Genomic DNA, 15,101 nt, shown 5'->3' with positions numbered 1-15,101 from the left:
ATCTCTGCGCAGTGAAAGCAGTGATCCCTCTTGCTGTTCTGGCTTCTGGGATAGCTGTGCAGCCTGCATTCGCTCCATAAGACGCACACACATTTCCCCTTACTTTTTAGGAGGGAAAAAGTGAGTCTTATAGAGCAAAAAATACGGTGTGTGTGTATATATATATATATATATATATATATATATATATGTGTGTGCACTTCATTAGGATGTGAAGTCTTAATGCACTGTCCTAGAAACTTCAACGGAAAGTTGAATTTTGAGGAGGAATTTGAAGACGGGGGGATTTTCAGCATTATGTAAGTGTTCAGAAGAAGCTGGAAACATAAGCAGCAAAGCAAAAAAGTGAATATTTTACAGAAGCATAAGGCCAACAGATGATTGAGGGTGGTGGATTTTGAGGAGCTAAGAACATAGGTAGGAGGATGTGGTGGTGGCGGCAGAGGGATGAGGTGGGGCAAGGCCATAGTGGACTTTCAAGGTAACAGCAAGAACAGTTGAGAAAACATTGTAGGGATTAAGGAAAGGCTTACATGTCGTGTAAGCGTTGAATAATTTTGGTGCAGAATTCTGAATTTAGGCAAGAGGGATGAAGTGACATTGGAATGCCACATAGGAGATGGTAGCAGTAGTTATGAGAAATGGCTTGAATGTGAACCAGAGCTTTTTACTAAGAGGGCAGAGAAGCATGACCAGTGTATTTATAGTGTTTTAGATTGAGAAGCACTATGTCTTGTTGGTGAACGGAATGTGAAAAGAAAATAAAAGTGAGTGTGTGCATCAAAGATTAAACAAGTGTTGTGTCTGTTAAGTTGTGTGGATGATGACTTTGTCAATGGATCAAGAGGATATATGAGAAGAGAAAGGAATTTGGTCGTCTACATAACAAATTTTAAAGGGTTTGTCTAACCGCAAACAACTCTTCTTTATATTTAGCTGTTCTTTCTGACTATGAAAGTGCTGACGACTCAGAGGTGAGTTACATTTTTACTGACAATTTCAAATATGTCTGTTGCCATTTTTACTGACAATTTCAAATATGTCTGTTGCCATTTTTCTGGTGTACAGTATTAACATGCCAATGAACTTTTATTTAGAAAAGGAGCCTTCAGGAATCTGGACCCTTGGATGAATTGGAATGTGTAATTTTTATCTCCTTTGCCATGGAAAAGCAGTCCAACTTCTGCGTTTTGAAATTTATTATATGTTATCTATCCTCTGTATTCAAAGCTTACCTTGGGGGTATTAGACCTAGAAGCACGTGCCTTGGATGCCTGTTTATCTTCTGCTGGTGTTGGGGAAGCCATCAGGTTCCAAATGGTGGTTCACTTACATTAAACCATAGTTATAAGCAAACTGTGGTTGTGTGAGCGTGAGGAACACAGAACTGAAAAGTTCTTATTGTGCTCCTCCCTTATTCCTGAACTGCTGGAAACAAGCCAAAGTCTGGCTTTGTCATGGCAACTGAACTTGGGTTTGTGGTTTGTTTCTCCCAAACTACGAGCAGTAAGCCAACAACAAATGTTGGCTATTGCTCATGGTTCATTTCTCTTTAAACAAACCACAAGCCCATGTTCAGACATCACAACAAGATGGAATTTGGCTTGTTTCCTGCCACTTTAGCAGGAGCAGAGAAGGAGTGCTGTGAGAACTCTTCAAATTAAACCATAGATTGTGTTTACTAATAGATTGACTTGCAGAGCAAAACAGTTTGTATAAGCCTATAAGCCTGTTCAGACAAAACAGTGTCCTGGAGGAAAAGATTTTTTGTAAAAAAAGAAAAATTCTTCAAATTGCTAGGCACCTGCACCAATTGAATCACATTGGATGTTTGTTTCAGGCTGAGGAGGGGGAATACAGCGAGGAGGAGACATCCAAAGTGGACCTGAAGCGGGAGAGTAATGAAACTAATGAGCTGACAAGAAAATCAGACAAAGGGGATGAAAAACCAGAATCGAAAGGCACTGTGGCAGGCGAGAGGCAGAGTGGGGATGGCCAGGTAAGTCTTACCAGATGCTGAGTATAGGTACTAACCATTTAAACGAAAAGGTGCCTTTGTATTTACTTTTCAAGAAATAAATACTTAGTTTCATAACGTTCTAAAAGAAGCTTCCTGCATTTTTGTGTAATAGGCTAGTGTTAGGGAAATCAATAAAGGCATCCATTTTTAAACTGCTTTGCCTTTTCCCCACTTACGCAAATGCAGTTAGTTATTTTCACCACTAGAACACGTTCCTACATTCTTTCTACACAGTCTCTAGCCATTGGTGTTGTCATAATCATCCAGTGTTCTGTACAGTTGATATTTCTAACGTATAACAAATCAGTACATACATAATGATACCTGACTGAATCATACCTGGAGTAGACCCATTGAAACAAATGACTTAACTAAAGTCTTCATTAGGTCTGTTCTGAATATAGCTAACATTGGACATTGTCTTTTTTCTTTCTTTTTTCAGTATTCCAATAGTGACATCACTTAGGAGAAATAGCAGCGGATCTAGTTGTACTTTATATCCTGAAAATTTCTCCATTATATATATATATCTTTTCCCAACATTTTTCAGCTGGCAAACAATTTCATTGCAAATGATAGAAATCTTCTCTCACATTTTCAGCAGTTCAACATACAATTCTTACTTTTCTTGCCATTAAGGGAACAGTATCTTGCAACAATTCTCTCTTAATATTCATACACAAAGAAAAAGTGCTGTTGAAAAGTCTCTCTCTAAGTGTATAAGTGTATACTCCAGATGTTGAGTCTACTTCACCATAAATGCACTTGTCCACACTTCTCAGCATTATGCTAAGCGGATTGCTGTCCATGCAGGCCCTTCTGCTTGCCTAATCTGCAGCACAGGGAGGGGAGGAAGTCATGCTGTGCTAGTGGAAACCACAGGCTTCGGTCAGCAGGGCTTGTTAGTTGAATCCCACTCAGCACTTCGAAGAACATTTTATTTACTGGTTTTGCTTTATCAGTTAGGTAATATAGGTTTCTTTTCCTTTATTCCGGAGTACTTGCATGGTTTTTGGAGAGTTGTCTTATGGAGAATACTATCTTTATTCTCAGACAGCTGTTCTATATATGTTATCAGTTTTATCTTCTGTGATAACATTTGACCAAAACATTGGATGAAGAGGATGGGTTCTGGAACACGTTGGTGGGTTTCTGTGTAGGCAGAAGACCAAGAGGCGCTTGCTTTCCTTTTTCTTGTAGGAAAGCACTGAACCAATTGAGAACAAGGTGGGCAAAAAGCTTCCTAAGCACCTGGATGATGACGAGGACCGGAAGAACCCTGCATACATACCTCGCAAAGGTCTTTTCTTTGAGCATGACCTTCGTGGGCAAACTCAGGAAGAGGAAGTCCGGTAGGTGATGTGGGCAGCGAGTGAAGCGAGGTGGGTTTGCAGAGCAAGGGGTGCTCTTGGTCAGGAAGGGTTAGAAAGTTGAAAGAATGGCTGCTCACAGAGAAAATAATACAAGCTAATACAGAAAACTTTTTTTAAAAAACTATGTGCTATCGCCAATGTGGGACCGTTTCTTAATGTAGCGGTTATAAGAACCTTGAGTGGCTTTGAGCAGCCATCTACTGGCACGTAGACCCTCAGGAAGCATTATTTGCTTTACATAGTCATTTGACTGTTTCTTCTGAGTCCCATGTTTCTCCTGGGACAGACTTTATTGGTTGGGGTACCCTGGTTTTGATATTCCCTCCCTTGATGCCCAGTTGACTTTTATTTTAGTGGCGTTTTAGCTAAATGAAGACCTTTCTGTTTTGTCAGAATTTTGCCTGATTTGAGTTTTCTCCCTGCACTCGGTGCGTTTATACGACTCTGGTTTTAGTTTTTATTTGTATTCCACTGTATTAAGATCAGTACATTTTCTTGTTCCTACCAAAGACCATAACAAATGCATTCTCCAACAAGCCAATACAATAATACAAAGATAATTCAATTTCAAACCTGGCAACAAAAGTAGGAATAGGAACATAAATTAGATCTCAACATCTGTTGCAGTACATTTTAAAATCTATGGTTTTGGACCCCTTCTGAGGTCCTGTGTTGCTAGAAAGAAGGGATAGAGCCGCTTTCTATAAATATAAACATTAAAGCCTCACTGATTCTTTCCCTCTTGTCACGCAAGGCCTAAGGGCCGCCAGCGCAAGCTGTGGAAAGATGAGGGACGGTGGGAGCATGACAAGTTCCGGGAAGACGAGCAGGCACCGAAAACAAGGCAGGAGCTGGTTGCTCTTTATGGGTATGATATCCGCTCAACACACAACCCTGATGACATCAAGCCCAGGAGAGTGCGCAAACCAAGGTGAGGTAACAAAGACAAGTGTATGTACTTGTATTATAGTACCGGACCGGGGGGGGGGGATGGTGTGGTGGTGCAGGAACATTAATGATGTGGAACTCAGTTCTGTGCCCTGAATAGCTTGAGGAATGTGCTTCTGACCTGTAGCATCTTATCTCCATTCAGATTTGGGAGTCCACCACAGAGAGAGCCAGATTGGGCCAATGAACGGCCTAGTAAACCGCCACGGCACCAGAGCCTAGAAAGTACTCCCGTGCCACCCAGGACATTCATCAATAGGAACTCCGCAGGGACAGGACGGATGCCCCCACCGAGGACTTTCCCAAGACCCGGTGGCTACAAAGAGAGCCGTCCATGCTACCGGGCTGTGGATGTGAACAGCCAGCATGCGCCTCGCTTCAGTGAGCAGTCAAAGCACGAGAGCAATTACCGTTCCAGGCGTTTGGAGCCCCTCCCACCACGAGAGCCTTCTCCTGAAGTAGAGATTCCGCACATTCGCAACAGCCCTGTTAAAAAGGAAGAAGTGGTTTCGGAAAGCCCAGCAGCTCCTGCAGATGTTCTGCAGCCACCACCAGATAGGCCAGTGGAGAAGAAGTCCTACTCCCGGGCAAGGAGGACTCGGACCAAAGCAGGCGAGACGGGGAAGTTGGCCGAGGAAGTCCCGCTTCCATTGGGGTTGACTCCTGCACCTCTGAAAACTACTGAGGTTATACCATCCCCTTCGCCAGCAAAGACTGGTAACTGGGAGGTGCCTGTTGAAGCTAGCCTAGATGGGCTCGAGCAAGATATAACCCAGTTAAATATAACAGAACAGAACTGGAGTCCAGGGCAGCCCCAGTTCATACAACCTCAGGGTAAGTGGCTGGCTGATGAACTGAAGCAGAGGGGGACTAGCTTTATTTACTTGATATGTTTATAATCCACCCCCATAGAGCAGTTTAGAAAGAACAGTAAATCTAAGTTCTGACTCATCATAAAACAGTTAAAACATCACTCTAGCCAAATATGTATGTGGTTATTTCAAACTTCTATGTGGTTCCTTTGCTGTTCTCTTTATTTCCTAGAATTTTGTTTTCTTCCCTGCCCTGCCTCAACATTTTCCTTTGTCCTCCTCCTAAACCTCGCCTTCTTAAGCCCCAGTCTTCACTTTCTACTTATGTTCACCTTCCTTGCTTCCCTTAGTTTGCTGCCTTCTTAAGGCCCTGGCTCTTGTTTTCCTAAGTCCAAGTTGCTTCTGTCCACCCCTATTTGTCTAGATGCTTTTCTTTAGGATCTGAGCAGCTCAATCTATGGTAAGCAGAGTCTTTTAGGATCAGAGATCAGCAATAACCAAAAGCTCTTATTGCATCTCTGTGACATTGGGACATATCCACTCACTGGCAGAAGTCCCAACGTCATTAAAAAATTTCAAACATAACTTAAATCCCAATTGTTCATTTTTAGCCACTAAGTATTTGCCTAAACTGAAGGTCCGAGAGGATCCAGGAGTTCCATGACTGTTTTGCGAAAGCTTCTCTTTTTGTGCTGATTTGTCCTGGAAATAATATCCTTCAGTTATTCTGAGAAATCACATTAAGATAAAGAAGAAAAAGCAGTTTCACAGTTCTGTAGGGTTCGGACTGGTGAGGACTTCGTATGTCAAACCTCCTCCAGTGTTTACACATCATGCTTGCAGTTGCTGAATACTGCCTACGCTTTCAAAATTCAACTTTTTTTAACTATGAAGGCTGCAAAGTTTGCTTTTAAACACACAGAGAGAGTTTTCCATCAGACTCTGCATTGTCTTGATGAGGAGAGAAGTATATGAGCAGCCATAGGGACTCTGTACAGCTCCATTGTATGTGAAGTGCTCTTTAATGCACTGTTGAATAGAAAAGAAGAAAAGCTGGGGTTCACAGGATGTTGGCCTAAGTAGGGAAGTACCCACTGTAGGCTCAGCCAACTCAACCCATTGTCCGCTGTGATAGCATATGAGGTTTGTTGGAACTAAGGAGGTCTCTGACCAGTGCTCAAAGGGGTGACCAGCTGGGAAATGCATGTACACCACCTTGGGTTCCATGGCAGAAGAAAAGTGGGATATAAGTGTAAGAAAATAAACTTCTCGTTGAGGCAGAGGTGGTAGGTTCTGCAGCAGTTGGTGCCATCTACCAATGTCGACATCCTGTTATGAGCCCTTGTGTTCTGTAACGTAGCCCCAAATCTACTTCATTCAAAGATTTGTAGTATGGTTACGAGGGACCAGATACAGTTCATTTGAAGAGACATATAGGCCTGCCATTTGGCCATCCCTTCTTTTATAAAAAATGGCACCTGAACTTCCATTTCCTTCTGGACCTTATTGCACATCTGAACATTTCCTCTGGCATTATTTGGTATCAAATAAATATTTTTCATTATTAGTACAAAAGGTTAGAGCCTTAGGAGCTGACTGCATTGGTTATTCCGCTTTGCAATGCAGTCAAGCCATGAAGTCTTCTAGATCTGCGGCCGTAATGAGTCATAGGTGACATAGTGACCTTACACATGCTGAAATTTTGTGCTCTTTGGACTTTCCCTCTACCACATTTTTCTCTCTCCCTCTTCCCTCTCCTCTCCTTCCTGCACCCCTTGGAAAACATGGCAACCAGCCCTGCTCACACGTGGGTACTTGCCACTTTCTGACTTGTATACCAACTTACACAAATATAATTTTCATGTCACTTAATGCCACTTCAGATGTAATATTTAGTTCATGAATTCATCAAAGAGTCAGGAGATGAGAGAGCATGCACAAGAGCTTGTCCTTGGAAATAGAAATATTTACTTTATCTGCAGAATTTGGTCATTCTTTGTGGGGATTCGTGGGTTTCTGTAGGGCAGATTTTGAATAGGTCTAGACATGTTCTGTCTATCCAAATATTATCGTGCCAGATTTCATTTGAGTGCTTTCCAGCACTCCTTTTTCTTATTTAATGTACCTTGGAATGCTCAGAGTAAAACAGATTACCTGAGCAGGTTGCCTATACACAATAGCGGCCACAGCTGCTCCATGCACACTTCCTCAAAATTGACTAGCACAGGCATGATTTTACTCTACTCAGGCATGACAGCTGAATCTCTCTTCAATGTTCATTCCTATCGCACTTGTATTATAAGGATTCTAAATAGTGCAATAAACTGTAGATAACCACAAAAGCTATCAAAACACTTGCAACAAATAATATCAGAGTGGAACCAATAAAGTGCAGTGTTGGTTTACAGAAACATACAAGTTTTGTAATTATCTGCAGTGATTATGAACAGACTTATCTCAAGTCTTAACTCATCTCTTGTGAATTCTGCTTGGAGGAGCGAAAGGGCCCGCCTTGACTTCAGAGTGAGGTGCGGGAGAATAAGCTAGGGGAATAGATTGCAAGACAGGAAGACTATCTGCAGGTACTGTTACATATTTTTAAAACTTGTTTACTGTCATGAAGGCTTATTCTCTGTTTTAAAAGAAGCTGAGGTTTGCAGGATGTGACAGTACTGGTGTTGCGAGTGAAATCTGTAGGTACATGGAATATACCCAGCTGATGTTGCTTCCTGACATACAGTATTAGAGACAATAAGTTGCATGCGCATCTTCCTGCTCTCTCTGCATCTTAGGAAGTAATATCTGTTCTCATTTTCATCTTTCCTCAGGATCCTCCTTAACCTGCTGCCTCTTCCTGGTTTCTTTCTAATGTTAAGTGTAAAGTAGTAATCAGTCTTGTTGCTGTTTTTCCTTTTACTCACTTCCCAATAGGTATTCCTAACCAGATGCACATTGGAGCAGCCCCACCCCCTCAGTTCAACAGGATGGAGGAGATGGTAAAGTCCTGTGTCTTTTTCCTGCTTTTCAAGTGGTGGGTCTGACTGGCTACCAGAGGATAGGCTGAAGACCTAGAATTCTCTGTAGAGAGTCCCTGCAGCATTTGGGGGAAGTTACATAACTTGAGTCTGGCTGAGCCCTTGTAGTGGGTTGAATTTGAACTGATTGGGTATTTTTTACAGAGAAATGGGGGATAGGCTGTTGCCATAAAGGGAAAGGGCCGAAAGCAGAAAAGGTGTTAAGCACCACCCAGTACCTCTAGGAATTGGCAGAGTAAGATGTAAGTGGTAAAGTACCCGGTTAGCTGCTGCTTTAGACTAGACGCCTAAAGTGAGCTTCGATTCTCAGGATTCTGAAGAAGTTTCTCTTTAAGGAGAGATAAGTTCTGAACAGGCCTTAAAAATGGGAACATCCCAATTTGCATGGGCAGGAGCAGGGTGTTTCATTGTGACATTCTTATATGAACTGTGACTACTCTTTTCAGGGTGTTCAGGCAGGCCGTGCAAAGCGTTACTCATCGCAGCGTCAGAGGCCTGTCCCAGAGCCTGCTCCACCTGTGCACATAAGCATAATGGAAGGGCACTACTATGACACACGTGAGTGCATGCTGCTGCTTAAAAATCTCTGGGTTCCCTGTGTTTTGTACTACTATAAAACTCGAGTGGGTTACAGATGATTTATTCAGCCTTCCATCTACAGTGTTGTAAGTGCTCCCTCAAGTAAAAGTGGATTAATTTGTACCAGAATAACACGGAAATATGAATTACTAATTAATCAGCATGAAAATAACAAAGCACTTAAAAAATTCCTGGATGAGGGGAATCTGAAGCTGAGTCTCCCCAGTCCAAAGAGGAAATTTCCATTTTACTTTTGTGCAGACACCACTTCCATTAATAAGGAGCATCTCCTTATTCACCCCTGAACCATCTCTAAAAGCTGATGTGGCTAAACAGTTCTTTGTATGATTTCACATGTTCTTCCCCCTGCCCTCATGGAAACCGGCTTCTTTTTACTGGGATCCCAGTGTGTTTACTGTTAAACTACCAATGTGTATGGAATAAAGGTCGCATTTGATGGTTTATCATTACAGTACAGTTCCAGGGACCGATCTACACTCACAGCGAGAATCCTGCCCCGCTGCCTCCCCAAGGGGTGATTGTTCAGCCAGAAATGCATCTCTCCCATCCAGGTAGGGAATTGCTTCTCGCATCTCCTCCTGTCCAGGCATTTCTCTCCAACACAAGCCCGTGTGAGCTCTGTGAGGCAGAAATGGGGAGAAAAGATAATGGAGCAATCATATAGGGTTGATTGTTACCTTAAGCCTAAAACCTGGAATATTGGATCAAAACTGTTTCTCTCTTCTCTCCCCCTCACTCGTTGCTTTATAGTACCAAATGGCATCCTTGGTACAAAGCCTTCTCTGTTCCGTGAAAAAAATTGGCACCACGCTGAAGCTTTGGATTCCATCTGTGCCGTTCTGCTGCATTTGAAACCCTGTTGCAGATGTGTGTCAGAAGACAAAAATCTAAATTAGGTTTAGCTAATGCAGTGATGGGATGGAGAGATCGTTTTGCTGATCCTTCTGTGCAGATACGATGGGGGGCAGGTGGGCAGATGTAATAAACTTATTAGTTGTCACCCAAAGCGTCTTCAAGTGGTTTACATTGGGAAAGAAATACATAAACACATTATGCCATGGGGGGGGATCGTATTATATTTTTTCCATACAACATACTGTATTGGGGAAAGAAACAGAAAGCCAGTCCCCTGTGATAGAAAATATTGGCAGCACACTAACAACGAAGAAAACAGTGCTCCTACCCACTAACCAACAGATGAAAGAAAAGTTCCATGCCAGCACTTCCCCTCCATAGCCCCAAAATCATTCATGTCAGCCCAGTAATTTTTTTAAATCACACCCCACCCAGAACTCTTGGGTCATAATGAGCTGCTGCTTATTGGGAGTGGGGGATGGATCCTCCAGGGATGGTCTGGCGCTTCCCCTCCTGCCATTATCAGGGGTCCAAAAAACAGACCTGCCTCATCATGTTTTAATAGCATACAGATTTGCCACAGATTTGTTACGGCCATATCTATACTCAAAAGAGCTAAGAAATTATATTAGAAGATTACTGATTCACTTTTTGGAAGAGGAGGGCATTCTGAATCAGGTACTTGTTCCCATCAGATTCTGGAGACGATGCTTTTTTTTACTTCTTGCAGCTGTGGGGGAAGCCTTGCCCACTTCATATCCTGTCTTAGGCAAGAGAGAAGGTTTCTTCTGCAAGTCTCTTCTCACGGCTGGCATAATTATTTGAATCCTTCCTTTTTCTCTTCCCACGGCTGCCATTTCCTTCTGGGTAGGAAAAACAAAATGAAGGAGAGAACATTTGAGCTTAATTGGATTTAAAAGGAGGGATTTTCTGACCATCTGCAAATCACAGGGATTTTACCCTCCAGGATCAATCCTCACAAGCACAGCACAGGAGCATTGCACAGAGATGCTGCAGAGGACTTGTCTGTGCCATCGGATGGGCACATGAATCCTTCCAGCAAAACGTTTCACTTAATGGAGCAGATTGTAATCCGCTTCAGCACCCTTTCCGTGTTGCGTTCTTGATTTCAGAAGCAACTGTCGATGACTCTTCTTCTCTTCTTTCTCTGCTAGGGTTACATCCACACCAGACACCAGCACCTTTGACCAACCCTGGTTTATATCCTCCACCTGTCTCCATGTCGCCGGGACAGCAGCCGCCGCCTCCCCCACCGCAACAACTGCTAGCACCGACCTACTTCTCCCCTCCCCCTGGAGTGATGAATTTTGGCAATCCCAGTTACCCCTACCCTCCAGGACCACTTCCGCCGCCACCACCTCCCCATCTGTATTCCAATGCTCAAGTAAGTTTGTTCTCATCTGGGCTTTAAGTCTTTAAACTCCGAGATCCAAAGCAGCAGGTGGCAGAGAAACAAAGCATCGCTGGGCACAGGCTCCCATCCTATCTGAGCAGGCTTTTGTCCTGTCATTAGGGCTCAGGCAAAGCGAGAAGTGTATGTAGCACGTGGTACACTGACTGCTGCTCCCTGTTGTAGCAGATGCACACTGAGTACTTCTGGGTATTCCTCTTGCTAGTAATTGCGTTGTCAGGCAGCTAATCCAAGCTGAGCAAATGCGAAAGTATCTTTGATAGAACAGATTTCATGCTGTGGAGGCAAGACCAAACAAGTTTAATAGCCACAGAACATGACGTTGCCATTCCGTGTTTCCTTTGGCATTGGCCTAAAAGTCTGGGCATTTACAGTGGTACCTCGCAAGACGAATGCCTCGGAAGACGAAAAACTAGCAAGACAAAAGAGTTTTTCATTTCTTGAGTTGCTTCGCAAGACGATTTTCCCTATGGGCTTGCTTCGCAAGACGAAAACGTCTTGCGAGTTTGTTTCCTTTTTCTTAAAACTGCTTGAAGTGGTGCAGTTGCGGCTGACCGTGCTTCGCAAGACGAAAAACATCGCAAGACGAAAAGACTCGCGGAACGAATTAATTTCGTCTTGCGAGGCACCACTGTATAACTTACCTATTTATCTATTAAATTTATATACCGCCCTTCATCAGTAGATCTGAGCGTGGTTCACAACACAAGCATACAAGATACATAATACATAATAACAAGAACAACCCTCCCCCCCCAAAATAAAAAGCCGAATAACCCCCACCCAGTGTTAGAAACTCAGATATATAAGCTAATTGACAAATGGCACCTTAAACCTAGATTACAGTTGCCAGAGCGGAACGTTTAGGCAACTTTCTTTGCAGTGAGTATTATTTATTCATTCATTTCATTTCATTTCATTTCTATACCGCTTTATATTTTAAAGAAAAAAAATCTCAGAAGTGGTTTACAACACATCAAATAAAACAATCCAGAATAAAACGAATTCAAGCTTCAAGGAGAAGATCCTTCTCTAAGTGACTCTTGGCTTTCTCCATATTTATTTATTTACCTACTTAATTTGTAGAGCTACCCCATAGCAGAAGTACTCTAGGAAGCCAGCATGGTGCAGTGGTTAAGTGTCGGACTAGGACCGGGGAGATCAGGGTTCAGATCCCCTCTCAGTCATGAAGCTCACTAGGCAACTTGTTTTGTAGTTGGTTGATGCTGTGGTTTTTGTTTATTTACTGTACCCTGCCCAGAGATCAAGCTTGGATGAAAAAGGGGGGGGGGTCTTTTTCTGTTCATTTTTTCCTTAAATATCGGCTTCCTATAATTGGACAGTGTTTCTTTTTAATTTTTTCAGATGTGCTTCTGTGATTGATTTATGTGTGTGTGTACTTTGTATTTAAATTAGTGTGTGCGTGTGCATGCGCAGCTATGATGTATAAACAATACTGTGGATGTTATAACAATATAATATGTAATATTATCAAACACTTTAGACTAGGCTTCCTCAACCTCTGCCCTCCAGATGTTTTGAGACTGCAGTTCCCATCATCCCTGACCACTGGTCCTACTAGCTAGGGATCATGGGAGTTGTAGGCCAAAAACATCTGGAGGGCCGAGGTTGAGGAAGTCTGCTTTAGACCAACCCAATGGTTTCCTTTTATCTTGGTTTGTAGGCCCAGTCTCAGGTGTATGGAGGGGTCACCTATTATAACACAGTCCAGCAGCAAGTGCAGCCCAAACCTTCACCACCCCGAAGAACTTCGCAGCCTGTCACTATCAAGCCCCCACCTCCTGAGGTATCACTTACCCTCCCCTGATTCACTCTGTGTGATCATTTGTGATCCCTAGAGAGGGAGTTCACCATTCATAAGACCCTCCTTGATCCACAAGAGTGGTTTGTGAAAGTGCGGGATCTCTGCTTTTGTGTTGTTCTGATATGTTGCAAACTCTAGATTCTCGTTGCAGGTTGTAAACAGGGCTCCAGTTAACATTTCTAAACGCTATTGAAGGTGAGCTTAGATGTTAAGATCAAGGTGTCATTGGGACCCTGATTATCAAAAATGAGCATTCCCGCTGATAAACCCAAACTAAAAATTCCACCTTTTTAATGGCAGCTTTACTGTATGAGAAATTACTTCACAATAAAGCTGGTTGCATTTTTTGTGTGATAAGGGGGGGGGGATGCACCATTATTTACTTGATTTAAAATAACCCCTTTTGGTTGCCTCTTTGTTTCTGGGTCAGTGAAAAGGCTGTTGGTATCACTCCTCCACCACAAAAAAACCTATGCTGGAAAAATTAACAAATAACTGTAAAAATAATTAAAGTGCAAGTGTCAAGTACTGTACATCAAAAAAAGTACCAAGTGGGAGAGACGTTGTGTCCCTTGCTCTTTTAGGAAATGCTGATCTAGAGCAGTGGTTCCCAATTAGCTAAGTACCACAGACCCCGTGTTTATCAAAAGCCAAGTGATGGACCTCCCACTTCTGAAAATGTTGAGGAAAATTTGTGTGTTAACAGTAGCCAGTTAACTTCTGGCTGGTGAAGTTAACTGTACAGGCCTCACTCTCCCTTGAGCAAAATAAGCCTGTGACTGGGTGGTACCACTTCAGACTGCGGGTGGTTGCAATGCGTTTTCATACAAAACCATTCTCCATATAAACAGCTAGTATGCCAAGGGAAAGCCTGAGCAGCACCCCGTTTCCCCTGATCATTCTAGTTATGGAGGAATATTTTTTTTTCATATTGAAGAACATTCCACCTTGTCAGCTGCACCACCCGCAATCTGAAATGGTACAGCTCAGGTCAGGCACAGTGAGAACAGTGAAAAGAGTGTCAGCAAGGGAATATGGCTAATTCAAATCATACACATCCTAAAGCTGCTTATTCTCAGGATAATCTTCCTGAATGAATGACCCCCGAAGGGGAACTTTTGACAGTGAGAGTGTTTTCCTTTAAATAACTATTCTAGAGAAAATCCCCTTGGATGTCTAGTTCAGGGGTGGGCAGATTTCAGGCTTACCCAGTTTACTTAGTTCTTTAGTAGGATGTGAAACCCGCAAATTGGAGCCTGATGCACAAGACATACACTTAAAATAATTCTGAACTCAGGAATTTGTTCTGAATACCAAAACTGAACAGAGTTTACAGTCTCTCGACACAATAATGCACTCTTGGTACCCCTCTCTGCTTTCTTCATTTCTGCAATATAATTGGTATCATGAAACAATTGGGAGTAAAAAAGCCAAAGAATCATAGAATCACCCAGAAATCTGACAGTTGATCCTGATTGACCTTCTAGCGACTCCCAAGTGATTTTAATCTCCTGGTGTGTCGGTAAAACGTCATGTCATTATAAGGTACAACAAACAATAAGTTTGTGTAAATAGTGAGAAGACTTGTGGGTAGCCATTGGAAATGGAACTGTTTGGGCAGAAGGAGATGTTCTGGGGAGTGAGCAAGACATTGATACCACAGTAAACCATGGCCTGCACTAACCATAGTTTAGAACCCAATCAATGGTTTTAGCTTCCATATGAAAGAAGCAATCTCATGGTATAAAAGGGAAAACTAGAGCCAGATGGAACAGGCATAAGGGTGGGGTTAATGATCTTTCTTGGCCTGGGGTAGAATTGTTCAGGCATGGCAATGTCAGTTCCTAAGCCTTATTAATGCCAGGTCTGCTTTCTTTCCCCCTCTTGTTTCTGTCTAGGACAGCAGAAATGAGAAATCCAAAGAAAGGAACAACACTTAAGGACGCTGCACTTTGCTGGTTTCAGTAGAGTACCAGAGCTGGCACCTGTGGCAGGCAGAAGATGGCTCCTTTGTGTGAGCTTCTCCTCTCCTTTCCATTGGTAATAGGTGATGTACATGGATGCAGGCCCTTCTGCTGTGCCATACCATGCCAGTATCTTGATCAGGGGCCAGATTGCCCACCAGGAGGGCATCAGCGAAACCACATATCTTTACAGTCAGTCAGTCAGTCTCTCTCTCTCTCTCTCTCTCTCTCTCTCTC

The 15,101-nt window shown here is 42.8% G+C and overlaps 1 protein-coding gene across 3 annotated transcripts in view; it reads left to right on the top strand.

The window, feature by feature from the left end:
• The window catches only part of CASC3 (CASC3 exon junction complex subunit), an 18,750-nt gene extending 3,649 nt beyond the window's left edge, over positions 1–15,101 (top strand). The window contains exons 3-14 of one of the 3 annotated variants that reach the window (XM_053363276.1): positions 937–974; positions 1,841–1,999; positions 3,221–3,372; positions 4,148–4,324; positions 4,487–5,175; positions 8,085–8,149; positions 8,635–8,746; positions 9,241–9,339; positions 10,819–11,048; positions 12,760–12,882; positions 13,052–13,095; positions 14,799–15,101. In XM_053363276.1, the coding sequence (XP_053219251.1) occupies positions 937–974; positions 1,841–1,999; positions 3,221–3,372; positions 4,148–4,324; positions 4,487–5,175; positions 8,085–8,149; positions 8,635–8,746; positions 9,241–9,339; positions 10,819–11,048; positions 12,760–12,882; positions 13,052–13,093 (1,886 nt within the window). In that variant the 3' untranslated portion in view covers positions 13,094–13,095; positions 14,799–15,101. Of the gene's footprint in view, positions 1–936; positions 975–1,840; positions 2,000–3,220; positions 3,373–4,147; positions 4,325–4,486; positions 5,176–8,084; positions 8,150–8,634; positions 8,747–9,240; positions 9,340–10,818; positions 11,049–12,759; positions 12,883–13,038; positions 13,096–14,798 lie in introns of all 3 variants that reach the window. The other 2 variants (XM_053363278.1, XM_053363277.1) reach the window with 2 other exon arrangements.

This window comes from Podarcis raffonei, chromosome 13, assembly GCF_027172205.1.
Source record: "Podarcis raffonei isolate rPodRaf1 chromosome 13, rPodRaf1.pri, whole genome shotgun sequence".
In the NCBI taxonomy this organism is placed as follows: Eukaryota; Metazoa; Chordata; class Lepidosauria; order Squamata; family Lacertidae; genus Podarcis; species Podarcis raffonei.
This window is presented reverse-complemented; position numbering and strand designations above follow the sequence as displayed.